Source organism: Ursus maritimus, unplaced genomic scaffold, assembly GCF_017311325.1.
Source record: "Ursus maritimus isolate PB19 unplaced genomic scaffold, ASM1731132v1 scaffold_3, whole genome shotgun sequence".
NCBI lineage: Eukaryota > Metazoa > Chordata > Mammalia > Carnivora > Ursidae > Ursus > Ursus maritimus.
In genome coordinates this window covers 28230605-28250277 of record NW_024425563.1, presented here as the reverse complement: position 1 = coordinate 28250277, position 19673 = coordinate 28230605, and the positions used below count along the sequence as shown (strand labels likewise).

General features: G+C 39.6%; 1 protein-coding gene across 2 annotated transcripts in view; it reads right to left on the bottom strand.

The window, feature by feature from the left end:
* Positions 1-17306, bottom strand: part of AASS (aminoadipate-semialdehyde synthase) — a 55961-nt gene extending 38655 nt beyond the window's left edge. The window contains exons 1-6 of one of the 2 annotated variants that reach the window (XR_005838522.1): positions 17151-17306; positions 10186-10410; positions 6334-6510; positions 3348-3432; positions 512-579; positions 270-416 (exon numbers count right to left, since the gene is read on the bottom strand). Coding sequence is in view for 1 of the 2 variants with exons in the window: in XM_008705815.2 (XP_008704037.1) it covers positions 270-416; positions 512-579; positions 3348-3432; positions 6334-6510; positions 10186-10410; positions 17151-17288 (840 nt within the window). In the remaining variant the exon portion in view is untranslated. The remainder of the gene's footprint in view (positions 1-269; positions 417-511; positions 580-3347; positions 3433-6333; positions 6511-10185; positions 10411-17150) is intronic. The other variant, XM_008705815.2, reaches the window with a different exon arrangement.
* Positions 17307-19673: the final 2367 nt, after the last annotated feature.

Here is a 19673-nt window from a genome sequence, read left to right as displayed (position 1 = left end):
TTAACAATGATTTATCCTTTTAAAAAGAAAAAGTGTTCAAAGACTCTGACAGCTTGGAGTCAACTGAAAGCAAAGAAAATAAGTTTGGACCATTACTGCTCTATACGGTGGGAAAGTTACATAGGTAAGAAAGTACCAAAATAGAACACCTACTCATCCAGAAGCAAGGCTCTGAAATGACCACAAAATGTTCACATTCCTTGGGTTAGTTTCAGAGTTTTGATTGCTTTACAGAAAGAAGACTTTCTTAGAAGTATCTAAGAAGTTACCTTAGATACATTACCAGTCCCTGTGAACACAAATGTTAAAGGCCCTATCGACTTTGGCATCAAACCCAGAGAGATTTCGTAGCCAGCATCGCGGACAGCTTGCACAGCCTGACTGCTGTTCCTGTAGTTATGAGCCATGCCAATGTGCTGAAAGCAAGCACACACGAATTCAAGTTAGTCTACCACCTGAGACATTTTCCTGATATGTATTTTCAAAAAAATAAACAAAATACACATCTCACCATAAAAGGTGTGTGATGTCCCAACGCGAGGAGCCTTAACCCCATTCCATGTAAAATGTTGATCATTCCTATCGCAGAATCAGACCAACAGAAAAGCCATTAGTCGGGAGTTGAAGCTGTTCTCTCTGATCGTTCTCCAACCTGCTCTGTGCTCTGATGAAGCACAGACCACAGCATCTCAGATCTGGAAGGGGCCCCAGGGGTCACCTTATCTGTCCCCTCAATTTTCTGCCATCAAAAGCACTAACCCAGCTGCATCCCTACCCACTCCCTTCCACTTTCAAAGAGTGTCCCTCTTCTTTTCTGAGGTTATTCTCTCTATCTTTGCTCCAAATCCCATCCCTTCCCATTCCTTCTCTAAGGAATTCACTTTTGAAATTATTCCTTGCACTATCACTCCCTATTGGCTCACTCTTATCAACATTTAAAGACACTTACATTCCTCTCAAACCAAAACTAATCGACAAATACAAGGTCAGCATTGACCTTATGAGTGTCAGCAGCAATTTTAGTGACCTAATAGCTAAACTTGGTGAACAACTGTCAGACCTTGACTTACCTGTCAGAGGTATTTGGCAACGTGGAATCCCTCTCTGTTGGAACCCTCTCTTCCCTCAGCATCCCTGACTCAAAAATTTTTATCTCACATTTCTATAGGTGCCTCTTCCCATGCCCATTTCTTTTAAATTAGTGTCCTCTGCCCTTTCCTTAAGGTCCTCCTTTAAATCAATTAGCCTCAGGATTCTGTCCAGGGCCCTATTCTCTTCGATCTCTACAGTTTTTTCCTTAGCTAATTTTATCCAGTCCTAAATTTCAAGTATTCTGTATATGCTGATGACCCTAAGTCTGTATCTCTAACACAGGTATTTTATTTCAAGACCTGACCAACTACTTTATGGATTTCTCAGTTTGGACTCAAATAGCGAAAACTCAGCATACCCATAGCAAAGACCTCAGCATCCACTCTCCTCTTCCTCTTTTTAGGAACAGAACTTTCCTTCTTTGTATCCCTTTCATATGTTCTTTGATTTTTTTTCTGAAGTCAACTTTTAAAAGAGTAATTTATATTCAATAAAATGCACCAATTTAAAGTGTATGTTCGATAACTGTGAACATATGTACGCACCCATTTTACCACCAACATAATCGAGATACAGAATATTTCCATCAACCCAGTCAATCCTCCCCAGTCCTTTGCCCCAGAAAACTACTGGTCTTCTTTTTCTCTGTATAGAGTAGTTAATTCTACAGTTTCATATAAATGAAATTATAAGTATATACTCTTTTTTGTGTGTCTGCTTTCACTCAGCATGTTTTTGAGATTCATACCTAATTCAGTGTAGTTTCAGTAATTTATTCAGTAGTTTACTTATTTTTATTGACAAAGAGTTTCCATTTTAGGGGTATATCGCAACTTATTTATCCATTCCTCTGCTGATGGACATTTGGATTGTTTCTACATTATGAATGAAGCTACTAGAAATAAGTCTTTATAAAAAATAATTCATTTCTCTTGATAAATGCCTATGAGTAGAATTTCTTTGATATTCAAGTTTTTTATTTCTTCTTGAGTTGGTTTTGGTAATTTCTGTCTTTCAAGGATTTGTCTATTTGATCAACATTGTCAAATTTATTGGCCCATTCATAATATTTTCTTTCCCTTTTAATGTCTATATGAAATATAGTGAGGGCCCCTCTTATATTCCTAATATTGGTAAATTGTGGCTTCTCTCTTTTTCTAATCAGTCTAACTGGAAGCCTATTGATTTTACTGATTTGTGTAAAAAAAAAACAAAACTAGCTTCTGATTTCATTGATTTTCCCTCTTATCTTTATTATTCGTTTCCTTGTACTTGCTTTGGATATAATCACTTCCTCATATTCTTGCCTCATAAGATGGAAGTTTAGATCACTAATTTGGACTTTCTTCTTTTCTAATAAAAGCATTAAATGCTACAAATTTCCTTCTAAGCACCACCTTATATGCATCCCATAAATTTTGGTACGCTGTTTTAAATTTTTATTCAATTCAAAGTATTTACTAATTTTTCCTGTGATTCCTTCTTGACTCATGGGTTATTCAAAAATACATTGTTTATCTTCCAAATATCTGGAAATTTTCTAGATATCTTTCTATTATTATTTCAACGTCAACTTTATTATAGTCAGAGCACATACTCAATGATTTCAAACATTTTATGTTTATTAAGAACTGTTTTGTTCTTATGGGCTGTCTGGGTGAGTGCTCAAATAATCATCAATTATGTCAGGATGGTTGATGGTGTCTTACTATTCTATATCCCCACAAATTTTCTACTTGTTCTAACAATTACAGACCTTCAAGTAATCTAATCTGATGCACAGTTATAACATAAAGTGGTGTTTCCTCAACTAAAGAAAGTTCAAAGTACTAACTGGGACAAAAATCAAGTGGAGTTTTCCCCCAACTCCAGCTCTTATCCTTTCTAAACTGTTCTTCTATTGGTTCCTGCCCCTGTATCTTTTCCCTCTCTTCCCCCCTTTCTTCTCCACTATTTCTCATCAACAAACTGACCTCTCCTAGTCTTCTAGACAGAACTACCTAGAAAGTCAGATCCTTCTCATAGTTGTTCTCCTTCTCCCTGCTTTTTCTTTTTAACTTTTGTAATAAAGATATGTAATGATTTACCTTCTTATTTTATTCCCCTAGTTTTCATCACTCTTAGCTGTACCCCCATGTTTATTTTTATTGGTGGAAATGAACTCTTCCATGCCCTTGCCACAGAAAAAAAGAAAACACAGTTACTTCCCAGGCAAATTTAAAAAATGGGTGATGTAAAAGCCCTGGCATACCTACCTGCCACACCTGCCCACTGTCCAAACGCCACTACCCGTGTTCCTCTATGATCCACCATTTTCTCGTAATCAATAAGTCGGATTTCCTGAAGAAATGACAAAAAATTTTCACCCAGACCCATTAAGCTTAATCTCAATGAGTAAAGCATATAGATGAGCAAATAAATATTTCACATTTCTTCCTCTTAAAAAATATATCTTGACCTGACTTTGTAAGTTACCATCAGGTGCACCATGAAATATTTAGAAAATGCTGGGTCACAAACTAGCAGGGTGATAAATGCCTCTTGATGGTGGTCAATAAAATAGGAAAGGCATGACTTCCTTTAACTTTTAGGTCAGCACTATCTACATATATATCTATAGTCCCACTCTATCTATAGTCCCACTCGTCCCCACATCCTTCCTTCTAGTCTCAAAGGAAATAAGTCCCTGGGGCACCTGGGTGGCTCAGTCGTTAAGCATCTGCCTTCGGCTCAGGGCGTGATCCCAAAGTCCTGGGACCGAGCCCCGCATTGGACTCCCTGCTCCACTGGGAGCCTGCTTCTTCCTCTCCCACTCCCCGTTTGTGTTCCCTCTCTCGCTGGCTCTCTCTGTCAAATAAATAAATAAAATCTTGAAAGAAAAAAAAGAAAGAAAGAAAAGAAAACAAGGCCCGCCCAAGGCTAATCCCTGTGAGCTGGATCCCAGCCTTTTCCCATGTCTTCCAAAACCACTCTTGAACTTTTTCTTTCCTGCGTTATCCCTTTGTACACTGTTCCTTCCTACCTTAAAGATGACAACACCCTCTCTCAAGTCCACACAAACAAATCTACCCCAGTCTCTTTCTCTCTGCCTTCCTCCTTCCCTCTTTTTTCTCTCTCCATCCTTTTACAAGGAAGCTTCATTTACAAAGTAGCACATGCTGCCTGCTTTTCACTTTCTCACCTTCACTGAAACCACATTCTTCTTCTGTCTTTGGGAATCTTTCTTCTCAAGAATGTCTTATTAACTCATGGTTAAAAGCTATTGATACACTGTAATTACAGAATGTTTTAAATAGTCATTTTATTTCCTCAAAGACCATATGATTTTTTACCATGTGCCTGAATTTAAGAATGTTTAATATTCATCCAACTCTAAGTAACCGGTTACAAAATACTGCCAGAAAGCAGCCACACTGGTTCCGTTTTTGTTAATTCTCTTGTAATGAACAAAAGTTCGTATAACATGAAAGAAAATGCTTCTAAAGTACTTTTAAAAGAGTTTATCTGCTTAAGGTGAAACCTTTTTCTTATACTATTATTTCCATTAATTACTTTTTGAATTTGTTTTTCAAAACCACTGGGAATTCACTAGCCCAGGTCTAGCATATTTGAAATGAGTAGGAATGTATTCTATAGGCCTATATAAAACACACTTTCCTCCATTGCTTTTACTGTTTGTGAAGTCTCCTGTCCTCTGCCTATTTTCAGATTCTTGTCTAGGTTCTAATGCTCTAATCTAGCATTCTTACCCCAGGGCTTGGACCTTGGACTTCTCTATCTACACTTACTACCTACCCTCATCCGGTCTCATGGTCTTAGATTCCATCAAGTCTCTGACAAATATGTATCAGGAGGAGTCACCCTGAGCTACGAACTCGTATCATTGGCTCCCTCCTTAAAATCTAATGCCTAAAAGTATGAAATCTGCTTAAATGTCTAATGGACAAATTAAACTGAACAGGCCCTAAACTCTACTCCTGACCCTCCCACCCACGCCTGCTCCCTCTTGCAGTACCATCATCTCAGTCTGTGGCAACTCCTTCAAATTGCTCAGGCCAAAACCTTGGACTCATCTCAGTCTGCTCTTTCTCTCGTATTCCACATTTCTCTCACCAGCAACTTCTGCAGGATCTGACCTCTAAAATACACCCAATACTGGGTCTACTTATCACCACCTCCACTCCCACCACCCTCATGGGAGCCACTGTCATTTGGAACCTGGCGTCCATACTAGTCTAGACTAAAAATCTTATCAATTTTCTCCCCCATCCCCAATATTATCCACACGGCATTCTGAAAAAGCACTTTAGAGCACAACTAACACTAACCCTCCACTCAGCCAGAACCCACGGGACTTTGCACTACTATGCTCTCTGCTTGGAGGACTCTTCCCCGATGGATATGACTTGATCCTTCACATTACTTCAGATTTTTGCTCAATGCCAAATTTGCAGTGAGGTTCTCCCTGATGATCCCATTTAAGCTACAGTCACCACCCACAGTGCCCAGATTCCCTTTTCTCCTTCTGTATCATATTTATCTTCATCACACATATCTCTAAGTGACAGATGAGATACCTTATTTTTTATCATGCCTCCTCCCACTACAATGTAAGCTCTGTGAAGACAGTTACTGTATTGCCATTGCAGTGAAGAGGGTCAAACACATTGCAGGCATTCAGTAAATATTTGTTGAACAAATACCCTGTATTTTAAACAGCTGAGAGTTTTTGTATAGTACTTATATCTCAAGAAATTATTTCTTCCTTCATGAATGTTAATAAATGTAAAAATAATCTCCAGGCCACTTCTGGCACTACAGAGCTGTGCAACCTCAGTCAAGTCACTTCACCTCTCTGGGCTCCATCTAAAAAATGAAGGAGGTGGATTATATGATCCCTGAGGCTCTTTTTAGCTCTAAATTCTACTTGGTAACATCTGACCAATTGGCCTTATAAAGAGCTAATCGTTTGGGGGAACACTTCTATCATTTTTTTCCATTTCAGTACAAAAGGAATGAAACATTTGGTTTCTCTTATTACAAATTCCAAACTTGCATAGCAGAGCCCGAGAAGCGGCAGAACTCTTCAAGCACTAACTCATAGATCACCTCTCCCACTGAGGTGAATAACATGATGTATTTCCTAGATGTTGAAAGAAAACTAAAACTCCACTTGACATTTAAAAGTAGAAAGAAATATTGTTTCTATCTTAACATTTACGATTACTGGCCACTAATTACCTGTCTCAGAATCTCATCCAGCAAGCCCATATTGGCCTCCTGAGCCTTTATTGTGTGGGAGAAGAATGCATAAGTCTTCTTAGACATTAATTTTTCCTCTGGGGGTCTTTTAACTCCCAAAATTAGACAAGCTTCAGAAATATCCTCCTGAAGAATGCCACCAGCTTTGACATATTCCTGCGAACGCAATTTTGGTTAAAAGTTACTTCCCTAATTTGTTGTATTCTTATTTTCTTTAATAAATAAGTGTAGCAAATAAGGGCACAATCTTTGGAAGGCAAAAAATCTGTATGGATTAGAACAAATAACAGAATAACTACTTCTAATATTTTTACTTTCTGGCTAAAGATCAATTTAACAAGTTTGACTTTTATAGCAAAAAAAATTAGAAAATTCACCACCTACTCCTATTTAAGAGCAGTTAATAGTTTGATCATAACCACTAGCACATATGATTTAAAAATATTTGCAAAACTTATATTTTGTATCGACAATGTACTGAAATGCTAAATGCAAAATAGTAATTTATTACTCAGGTCTATTTTTAAAAGAAAGACATATATCGGCAATATTTACTTTTCTTTTTCCTTTTTTTCTTTTTTTTCTTGGTTCAACTAGTATTTATTACTGTCCCAACCCATCCAGTGGATTGTGCTAGAGATGAGATGATAAGACACACTAAAAAGGCAGATAACATTCCTCCCATAAAGGAGCTCACAAAACACGGTAAAAAGAAATCAGAAGCACAATAAATGAGGTCAAATTCAAAAGAATTATGAACAGCAGAATGTAAGTGACACATTAGTTTAATGGATATTGAGATAATTCCTGGGTGAGATTATCAAGGAAATATGAAACTTTAAAGTACTCTAAAAGACTAGGTAGCATTTGGAGAAATGGAGATGGGAAATGCGAGGTGGTAATATCAGTAAAAAGTATTGAAGAAATATATACAAATATGGAGGCAGGAAAGTAAGGAGATGTTTAGGGCATAATGGATAAATCAGTTTGGAAAAGTTGACTATTACCATGGTGAATATGATCTTTATTGGATAAAAAATAAAAATCATCATTAACATTTATTAATAAATTAGTACTTGCTTTACTGAGCTCTTTTCAGGAATTATCTCATTTAATTTTCCTAAAACTCCCATGGGTAGGTACAATTATTATGGCCATTTTATCAATGGGAAACCTGAGGCTTACACATTTAACTGAGATTGAACTGCTAGTACATGGAGACAATAGAAGTCATTTCATATTTCTAAATAAAGGGTTAGCATGATCTAGGTAGAATTAAAAGAGCATCAAAAGCGGCAGTCGAATAAAACGAAGTTGAATCTAGTTAGGAATCTACCTTAAAAGAAACTATAGATGGATAGACACAAGGATGAACATATGAGTCATACCTGGTTTCTTTGAAAGCAATCTATTTGCCCATTTATAGTAGACTGCTTAAATAAATCACAAATCATGGAGTAATTATGACAGAGTAATTAAAATACAGCCATTAAACAGAATGAAGCAGATCTCCATGAACAGACGAGTGAGTTCCAGAGTATGTCATTGACTAAACAAACAAGATACAATAGAGTATGTATAGTTTACAACCTTCTATGTAAGACTAAGGGGGAACTAAGAACACACACACACACACACACACACACATGTTCATTTTTACAGAAATAAATATAGGAATAATAGATCAGAAACTAATGATGATAGTAATCTATGGAGTGGGTGGGAACAGGATGCAGGGGATTAAAATAAGAGGAAGACTTCTCTGCATAACATCATTTTACATAGTTTTAATCACTGATTTTAAAAATATAATTAAATCAAAAAGGATTTTAAAGCAACCTTTGAAATATATAGAAAAAACAGATAATTCCAACTGCATATCACATTGACAATGTAACTACACAGAATAATTCAAATAACTTGAATACAACCGTCTGAATATTCTTTGTGAGATATATTCTAAAAGCAGAAAAACTTTTTTTATTCAAAAAATATTAAAACCCATTTAATAGGTTTATTTTTTTATTGAGGTATAATTGACATACAACATTATATAGTTTCACATAGACAACATAATAATCAATATTTGTATGTATTGCAAAATGATCATCACAATAAATCTAGTTAACATCTGTCACCATGCATAGTTACATAAGAACTTTTAAGATCTACTGTCTTAGCATTTACAGGTTTATTGTTAGTTATAACAATAATATCGTGATTCCAAAACTATTTTATGTATAATATAGAATAAAGCAAAAAACATGCATTAATATTATAAAGAATTAAAATTTTCACTGCTGGAGAAAACAGATGCAAATATAAAATTTTGAAGGTAAGAAAAACCTGCAATGTTAAAAATTTTAATTGGAAATATCAGTACTGATTGATGATTAAATAATATTAAATAATATATATGTATATGTATGTGTAATCTGTGTGTTTCTTAGCTCTGTTCATTAAAAGTTCTAAAAGCAACAATACCCCAGTAAAAATAAGCACATCTAACACCAGATATCAGATCTTGGTTTCTACATACTAAAAAAAATCAGGGCTTCCTAATGAGATAGATGGCTAATCCCAGGTGTGGGGCAAAAAAAGCACAAGGTAAGCCTAAAACCACTTGTTGCTGCAGGAAACAAGAAAGCTGAAAGATAAAGTGCTCCAAAGGACATAGGAGCACCCTTAAAGGAACCCTCTATCTCAAATTTGGGATAATTGGGACATTTAAAAAAATGGTTAATAGATTATCATACATAAAATGAAAAAGGCCCAGGCATCCATAATGATACTCAAAAGAGCATGCAAGAAAAAGAGCAACTAAGGGAAATCTCTTTTCTATAGAAGAAAATCAGTAAGTAAACTTAGAAAAGTGATAAAATCAGAAAATCATCACTTTGCAAGCTTCCATGTAAAAAAATGATTCAGGCAAAGATTATCAACGTAAGCTAACATCTTTAGCAAAAGGTAGTTGAGAAACAAATAGAAGATTCACAGGTCTCAAAACATCACGTCACAGATGATTCAGTAATTACAAAGGGAAAAAGGTGCTTAGACAATGGAGAAATCTGGTGGCAACTACCTCAGCCAAGTGACCACAAATTCCTAAGCTTAGGACAACCTGATATTTTGTGTCTCTGATGTGATACAGTAGGAAGAACACACACCACCAGGATAAACCCCAGATTAATAACACCCAGAAGCAGACCATTCTACAAGTCAACTAGTCTGGACTCTTCAAGAAGAGTCAATGTCCTAGGAATAAACAAATCAAAAGGGTGTGCTGTTCTAGATTAAAAGAACTAAAAAGACATAACAATAAATGCAATGAACCTTAATTAAGACTCAATTAAAATGAAAGGCCATAAAGACATTTGAGAGAACGGGGAATGTGAAATGGGCTATGTGAGATCATATTATGGAATTACTAATTTTTTTAGGTGTGATGGTTATGCAAGAGAATGATTTATTCCTAGGAAATACAGCAGTGTCTTATTGGCCTTAGTCTCCCTAGTCCCAGAACCAGGGTTGCACATGGGGACAACGACTGTAGGACATTACCTCCTTCTAAAGGCAATCCCTCCATCCCTCAGCTGGAGAAAGCATGGAGTGGGGTGAAAATAATACTTAATTGACTAAATTCTGGAGTCAAGTAAAAATTCTAACTAGGAATCTCATTATAATCAAAAGAAAGGAATATTGTCATGGGTGTTTAAGTGACATTGGCAATCATTTTATTTTTACTCAGATGCTCCTTGATTTCATACACATTTTATTTTTACTCAGAAGCTCCTTGATTTTCATTTTATTTAAAAAATTAGAAGTATTTACCTTGTCATGAATGGCCCGCCGATTGGAAGGCTGTATTAGGACTTTGTACCCCAGGCTGGTGATCCCTTTAATGTGCCGGGGAGCCAGAGGCGCCCTCCTCTCCCAGGCATTCACGTCCTCCCGTCTCAGGGCCATCACCGCTTTGTGGTGAAGCCCTTTGGAGAAGCTGAGCCCCAGCCTGCCCAGTTTGGTCCTTTGTACTCGCAGCATCTTAAAACCTGGTGACTGTAAAGACATCATAAGAGAACAGAACAACAAAAGGCAGGAGGGCTCACAGATCCATTCTGGTCTCCTGAGAAATCTGCTGTAAAATCCAACCAACTCAGATGTAACAGACACAAGATAGAGAAAAGGGGAGGGAAACCCTGGATGATGTAAAGTGCTCCTCTACCCAACAAACCCAAATTTCCACTAGTGAGGTTATTTATTTCCAAAATAAAAAAAAAAAAAGGACTGAGCAAATTGTAGAACACTAGCCAGTATCTGCCAAGTGGAAAGAGTTTTTTAAATGTATGTTTCATCACACATGTATTCAGCACAAAAGTTTTAAGCATGTTAACCTACAATGCAAATACAGGAAGATAATCTGTCGATTTTGATGGCATAAAAGTTAGAATCCTTTAATCGTGTGCAAGATTCTTGACAACCCAGCTCCAACCTCTTTCGAGTTTCATCTCTGACCATTCCCTAAACTGTGCTACTCAAAGTGTGTTTGGCAGCCTGTTGGTAGTCAGTGACCTGCTTTTTACTGGTCCTGGATGAGCTATGTACAGAAATAGAAAGTAAGCGCTTGGAAACCTTTGTATCACATGACCATTTTTCTAGTAATTCATGGTTACTGAATTTCATAAAAGTATTGGTCCTGGCAGACTGGAAATTTAAGAAAACAAAATAAACACGCTCCTCATGACAGGTGTTAAAAGTCTAAGAAGCACTGTCCTAACCCTCCCTGACCCTTTTGTTGCTATAACCATGCTGTTCCCCTTTTCAGGGTTTCCTCTCCATACCACTTCCTCCTGCTATCATATTAAACCCAGACCTGTCTCAACCAGTTTTCTAACTGCTGTTCCAGATTGCATAATTCCACTCATTTATTCAATCAAGAAATGTTTACAAGAGGCTTACTATGTGCCAGCACAGAGTAAATTTTATATAGATTTTTTTAAATGTTTTTTTTATTATATTATGTTAGTCACCATACAGTACATCCCTGGTTTTTTATGTAAAGTTCGATGATTCACATATAGATTTTTAAAGCATAAAAATCAAACAACACTCTGTCCTTCTTCAAATGGTTGCATACACTTGCAAGTCAAATGTCAATTCAGACGATAACCTCCTGAATCATTTCGATGCTAAACCTTCGTTTTTTATGTTTAAGGTTGGCATCAAAATATAGGGACTAAATGATTTCACACTTTCTAGAAACTTCCTACCAATCACTGCTAACATACATCAAAATTCTTAGGAAACACACTTATGTTACATCAGACTGAAATCTCTAAATCAGACCCACTTTACAGATGGAGAAATTTTGTCTAAACAGTGGCACATCCAAGTGCATTTCCTGGGAGCAACTACTTGCCAGTTGAAATAGAAAATTATTGTCAACTCACACACAACAGACTAAAGGAACAAAGCTAACAGCAACGTGATGAGCTAAGAAGGCTTTAAAAAGAAGAGGGACAGTAAGAAAAACAATGCACACAGCTAGTGAACACGCTGATGAAAGCAGCTCAGGCTAACTTTTACTTGGGCCAAAATACTGATGAGCAATATTTTAGTAAAACACTGCCATATACTCTAATTTTTGGTTTATTTATACAGTTTTGTTTTTAAAATTCTTCTCTTTTTTTGAGAGAGAGAGAGAGAGAGCATGTGTGAGCAGTGGGGAGGGGCAGAGGGAGAGAAAGAATGCCAAGCAGGCTCCACACTCAGCACCGAGCTCAACACAGGGCTTTATCTCACTACCCTGAGATCATGACCTAAGCAGAAATCAAGAGTCAGACGCTCAACCAAATGCACCACCCACACGCCCCTATACAGTGTTGTTTTTAAAAGAGATTTTATTAGGCCCCAACTCAAGCCCAAGTCCATAGCACTTATTCTCCCCCAAACCAAAGGAAAAATTGCAACAATCCCTTACGACTTAAATCCCTATGGTTCTTAAATAAAACCAATTACAAAGACAAGTGAGATTTCTGAACACACACATGAGCCTAGAAATGGTCCTGTCTTCCACAACCACAGGGCTCTATTTCACATACCATAGGTGACCAAGTGACCCTGCATCCTCTATTCTTAGTACCAATTTTCCAACTTTTGGAGCCAATATGAGGGAACACGTTCAGATATTTTAGTGTCTCTCCTCAGCCCAAACTTGATTTATAAACACAGTCTCACCTCACTCAGTGACCATCCGTCCTCTTCCTCCCTTAGTCTGGGGTAAGGGACACAGTGTGGAAGGAGACACACACACACACACACACACACACACACACACACACACACACATATGTATATAGTACACACATATGTATTTGCAAAGGCAGACTTTCTTTTTTTTAAGATTTTATTTATTCATTTGAGAGAGAGAGAGAGAGAAAGCACAAGCAGGAGGAGAGGCAGACTCCCTGCTGAGCTGGGAGCCCAATACAGGGCTCGATCCCAGGACCCTGAGATCACGACCTGAGCCAAAGCAGACTTTTAACCATCTGAGCCACCCAGGCTCCCCGCAAAGGCAGACTTTCTATGAAGACTAGAAAAGAAGCGTAGCAGGGAGTGATCCTCTGAAGTTTCTTTGGGAAGCTGCTTTCACTTTCACTTTTTGTAGGGAATTCTCAAATCATAATTCTGACTTTGTTTTTAAATAAACGTAACAATAGTTACCATTGATTTGACATTATATGCCAAACAATATGCTGAACACTTTCCAGACATTATTTCATTTCCTCCTTCAAAAATCTTAATAAGTAGATGCTATTATTGTCTTCATTTTACAGGTGAAAACACTGAACTGGAATCTGCCTAGAGTTGCTGCTTCTAAGCAGAAGCAGGATTCCTAGGTTAATATTTAACACTCAGGATTTTCTCTTCGCCAAAGCCTGCAGATCCACACCACGTGGATCTGGTGTATGTTACTACTGCCAGCTCATTTCAGGATAAATTAGATTCATATGGCATCAACTTTAATAGAGTAAGTGATCATTTCTCTCCCCAGCACAGGGTGCTTCTATCGATCCCTCTCCTATATGCCACTGAAAATCATTCCTGAGTCACTGCCAAGGTAAATTCTAGGTTTCTGGGTGCTTAGAACAAGAGATTTAATTATAGCAGGTATTGCTGTGTTAGTAATTGCTTGAACTTCGAAATTTGGTCTCAACATGGAACTTTCCAGGCCCACAATTCATTTCATTCTAAGGTCATCAAGAAATGCTCACTGTTGCAGATTTCTTGCAGCAGTGAGGATTTCTTAATTGCTCTTCGATAGGGCACGGCAGGTGTCTGGTATTTCATGGAAATGCCCAGGTGGGCTGTTTTGGATTTCCCTGTCCTGAATTTTGTGGACTTTTCCAAGAATATAAGGAAGTAAACATGAGGTACATTTCTGCAATGCTTTCAGTGAAACAAAGCAGGAAGACCCCTGGCTTACCTGCCGGCTCTACTGAGATCACTTGACAGTCCTAATGACAGCCTGTAGGGTGAGCAAGGAAGATGTGGGAAAGCAAGAAAAGGAGATGAGGAAACAAAGAAAGAGGGAGAATAAGGAAGAGGAACAGGAGAAGAGGAATAAACGGTAGAAAGAGAAGTGTCACATAGTCAGCGGAGGGAAAAAAGACCCTTTCCCAGACAATTTCTAAACAGTCTTTGCACAGACATGCACTGAGATAGGAGGACAACGAGCGGATGGACTTAGCAATAGAGCATACTCTATGATACCACCATACCTCTCTTTCCATCTTTCAATGGAAATGTTCTTTTAATTTACAAATTATCTATCTTTGCAATGTATACATGAGAATGGGGCAGAGGAAGGACATCCTTAAATGTTCTCTGTATTTTCTAACCTTTTCAAGAGAAGTGAAAAGGAAAATGGTCATTAGAGATAAAGATGATACATAGATACAGCAAGCCTAGAATCCCATACACACCCCACCATTTTCTTTCAGTTACGATGAAATAAACCATGATCATTGATTATATCACCATCCTAAATCACATGAAGGAACCAAAGAAGATTTTGTGAGAGGTATTCATAAAAGATCGTATCTAAGGAAAACTACCTTCAAGAGCGGAGGACCATAGCTCCACGGCCATGAGTCTCAGCCCACACTACATATTTGGTTTCCAGACCATAATAACCCTGGAGAGGCCCCAAAGGGTTCCAAATTAATAGAACACCTGGTGATGGCCTAGAACTAAACCAAACGCCTCCCAACCCCAAGGCTTGCTAGAACAAAGCTTGGGCAAGCAACAACACCATCCTCCAGACTTTCACTTCCTGTTGCATAGGTACATTCTCTAAACGCTTCCACATTAAACTCCTTATAAAACAGTTAACCATATGTTAAAAAACAAACAAAAAACAGTAGACTTGGGGCAGGGGGAATCTACTAATATTAATTAATCTGGTCTAAGAATATTCATGTTTTCAAGCAGCTACTCAAAGTCATCCAAAGATCTAAGACCCATGACTCTTCCGGTCTTTAGCCCACAAATTTAGTATCATTGAGATGGAATGCAAAGTTAGTTTTAAATTGGACTCTAATCCAAAGTGTTTATGTGCTTATTTGTCAGTCTCTTTGCTAAACTATAAATGCTTACTCTGTGACCTTAGTACATAACTCGACCTGTTTGTGCCTCATCTGCAGAATGGATTCATAGTAGTATCTACCTCTCAGGGCTCCTGGGAAGTTTATCTAAGCTAATCTGCATAAAGTACGGAGTACTAACTTGCATGCCATTAATGCTCAATAAATGTCAAGAACATAAGAAGGCCCCAAGTCTGCCTACTCCTCAAAGGTGAGCACAACACCATAACTAACAGAAAACACTACCTTCCCTTCCTCTTTGTCACGCTGTAGTAAGGCCTTCACAGTGGCTCCATATTGATGCCCCCTCCCTCATTTCATTTGTCAAGGAAAACAAAATGGAGCCCAGTAAGCCCTGTCCTCAACTTCACCCCCTCAGGCATATAGCTTACCATTGATGCTATATTTCATTAAATTTATGACACATTTTTTCACATTTTAGCATCTCGGAAATAGGGATGTATTTTATAGTTGATGGCATCTTAGATTTAATGAAAACATTAATAATGTTGTTATTTCCCATGCCAAATGTACAGTTTCTTAATTCCATAGAATTTTTTTGTGATCTCACCATGAAATTTGCCACTGTTTGCAATGTTATTTCTATGAGATAATTAATAAAAGAATATTGGGAAAAATGAAAACTTTTCTGTTAAAGGGGCACTGCATACATACCAAAGATCACTTCCAAAATCCTGAACTATTAAGGTCTGTTAGGGCTTAAAAGCTTGGGAGGGGGAGAGGAGGGCGGGCAGGAGGGTTCCACCACAAATAAATCAAAATGAAGTTCTGATAATGCTGTCACCAGTAACAAGTGAGACTGAAAACAAATATGATTTTCTGGAGAGTGGGAAAGTCACTAAGAAAAGTTGGCCTAAATCTTTGTCCTCCTAACTCACTTTGCAGAATGGCCACAAGTTTACACTGCCAGAAGGTCATATACCCCTAGATTCACTCATCTATTGGGAAAAAAGGGGAGGGGAGCATAAGTGACAAAATATACACGCGGAGACATATAGGCATCCACGCAAAGTGCTACTGGTGACTTTTTGTTTTTACCATAAAGTATGTGAAAGCTACCGCCTAAGTAAACGATTCTTCAGTCCCCTGAGCAGCTACATCGGCATAATTACAGCTACGCCTTACCCACATTCCGATAATTGATGACCCACAATATCAAAAAATGTTCACCTTTGTTCAGGTTACTGAACGGTCTCTCTCCCTTCTTTCCTTCCTCTCCCCAGGCCCCACACCACTCCCACTCCCCTAAAATCAGTGTCTGGAAAGCACATCACTTCTGGAAATTGTCAGGGCATTTAGCCCAACTCAATCAAGCAGAGTAGGCAATGAACTGTGTCTGCTTGCGCCCCTTCCCCGCATTAAGTGCTCACACCGACCACAGCCACGCAGCCGCTGCAGGGTCTCAGGAGTTCAGGAGTCGCTGACATTCAGGGTGCCCAAATTTCTTACACCTTCTTGGCCCGTTAGTGTGTAGCCAAGGAGCAGCAGTTTGCCGGGCGGGGGGGAGGGGGGTCCCCATCTCAAAGAGAATGGCCAGCCCAAGATGGTCAGGGCGAGGAGTTTGTGATCAGAGTTTGGCTTAGCAGGCCAGAGCTGGAAAGGTCGACTGGCAACCGCGCACAGAGAAAGCTGGGGTTAAGGGAGAGGGCTGCCCCCGAAAATCTCCATCAACCACACTCCGCAGCCAGCCAACCTAAACAAGTGTACAGTCCGAGAATTAACAGGGTGTCCGTTCTGCAGCTCCCACACCTATCCTTTACTCCCCAGCAACCTCCTCCTCTCCAAAAAAAAAAAAAAAGAGAGAGAGAGAGACAGAGAGAGAGAGAGAGAGAGAAGAAAAGAAATTTTAATTGCCATCCCTTCCCTTTGCTATTCAAAAATTCCAGAAGAGCGCCGACAGCCCTCCCTCGCTGCAAGGGAAACGCTCGCAAGGGAGGCCCAAAAGCTCGCCGTCCGGACAACGGCTTGGGGTTCCGCGGAGTCGCCGGGTGGCCCGCGGCGCAGAGCGTAGGAGGCAGAGCTCGCCCGCCGCTCCCGCAGGACAGTCGGCGCCTCGCCGGCGATCTCCAAGCGCATCTCGCCTGCTGAGCCCACCGCCCGTCGGTTCAGCCCCCTCCAGGCGGCCCTCCTCACCTTGTCCCCTCTGAGGTGCCGACCGGTCCTGCCGCCTCCGAGCGCCTGGGTCCGGAGAGAGTAGGTTCCGAATTCCCAGCAGAAATTGGGATGGGGGCCGGGAGGAGGAGGTGTTTGCTCAACTTCGGAGGACGTCATGCCGCCTCCTCCCGCAGCCAATCAGCGGCCGCCCTGAGGGAACAACCTTCTCCTCCGCCAATCGGCGGCGCTGCCAGGTGCTAGGTCATGCCCTGCCCCTGCTCCTCCCCGAAAAATCCTTCTGCCTTCTAGATCTCTGACCTGCGTGCGTCCTTAGCTGGGGGCATCACATCTTCCCAGGACAGTTATTGACCAAGTTTGTAACTGTCCATGGCAGAGGACAGGCGGAGACGCAGAAGGACGAAAACAGTCCGGGCATTATACATTGATAGATGTGTGTATCTCCTGGAAAAAAGTTGCGAGCTCATGTGTATTACATTTGTTTAGCGATACACATTTTTCAAAGCATTTCACAGCTTCATAAAAAGCCCATGAAGCCAGATGACAGTTCTTAGAACAGTTTTAGAGTCCAAGAAACTGAGACTAGGAAATTAAGTGTAGTGTATCCACATCCAGTGAATATTAAGAATCTATGTGTATGGCAAAGTCTACTATTCTTAAAAAGTCTAAAGTGGCCCTAGAGGGACAGGGGGAAATGCACTTCATAAAGACTAGCCTGAGCACTAGAGGCTGAAGAAATGCCAGATGCCTATCTGTGGTCCTTCTAGGGAGTCAATGGCCAAAGAGTAATTGTCCTCCTTATTCTTATAACTTTCTCCAACACAGACTTTTCTCATATCTATCACAGATGTGTTTAACCACGTAACTCTTGTGTCAATAATCTAGAGCCTAGAACATTCTTATAAACTCTACTCATTGTCCAAGTGCAGAGAAAATTAAAATCTTTTAAATCTTTTTTTAAACTGAGACCGTCCTCTGTATCTCTAGCTTCACATATCCAAAATCATATTCCTAGTCACTCCTCTAAAGCCTTCCCTTGGTGCTGGGTTTCCCAGCTCCATTCTTGATATCACTCGCTTCCTAACCACCACTGAGCCAAGACTGAAACACCAAATTTGCTTCAGTTCTTCCTCCATCTGTCAACCTTACCCCTGGTGTTGACTCTGTCCTTTAAAATCCCTCTCCTACTCTCTCCCCCAAACACCTTTTATGCACTACCTGGGTCATTTTCCCTGAAGCACACAACTCTGATCATCTTATTAGCCTGAGCAAAAAGCCACTGGGACTATCCACTATTTGTAGACCATTGCGCCAAGACCTTCACACAACATGTGAGTTGCTTCAAGATGTGGCCAAAATCAGCCATCTCAGCTTTATTTCTATAGTAGAACCAGCCTCAAACTGACACTGAAACACAGTTTGTGCTTTTCTGTATCCCTAAGGATTCGGAGCCTGAATCAGAATCCTAACTTTTCCCCCTCAAGCTGTAAATCATGGGGAAGTTAATTCATTTTCAAAAAAGCCTAGGTTCCCTTATCTGTTGATAGAATAATAATAGGAACTAGTCACAGGGTCATTACGAGAATAAAATAAGCTGATGCCCAAAGTGCTCTGCCAAGTGTCTGAAGAAACTGACAATTATACTTTCTCTCCCCCAGTATCTCATGCGGTCCACTTTTCTGTAATTCTCATTTACAAAAATGTCCACCTCTCCCAAACTAATCCATCCTTTAGGGTTCCACTCAAATGCCACTTCATCAATGAAGCGGTCCCTGAATACCAAGCAGATACAATCTCTCCCTTCTCTGTGTCTGCCTCTCTTGTTGTACTTACCACAGTCTTCCTTATACAACAGCCATTTGTATCTAGCTCATCTCCATCCCTCACCTGCCGTCATCATCAGCTCATAAAAACTTTAATAAAGCAACTATGTGTGTATGTGTGTATCCTTACTCATTTTTCCCCATTGCTTCTAACACAGTATTATGCATGTGATCAGTCAGAGTCTCAGAAAGAAACAGATGGCACAACCCAATTGAGTAAGCTAGGAGACATGAAAGGAGTAAGTATGTGCAGCAATAAAGGAAGGCAACAAAAAGATGCTGCCCCCCGCCCCCGCCCGCCAGGGACTAGCAATAGCAAGAAGTATCTGCAGGCCTTAATGTGGCCAGGTAAGAGATGGAACTCAGAAAGAGCTCTAGCTGTGGTGTAGCTGAAGCTATATGGGGAGTGCCACTTGATAGTGGTGGCTTTTAGCAGGCAAGGAGCTGCCTAAGGAACAAAAAACTCCACCCAGAGGGAGCTACCTAAGGCAGAAGTCAATAAACTTTCCGTAAAGGGCCAGAAAGGTCTCTATCACAATACCCAACTCTGTCATTTGGAGTGTAAAAGCAGCCATAGATAATACTTAAATAGACAGGTGTGGCTGTGTGCCAATAACACTTAATTTATCATAACAAATTGCAGGGCAGATATGGCCCGGGGGTCATAGGTTATAGCCTAAGGTATGAATAACCTCCTTTCATTCTCTTACCCTCCCATCTC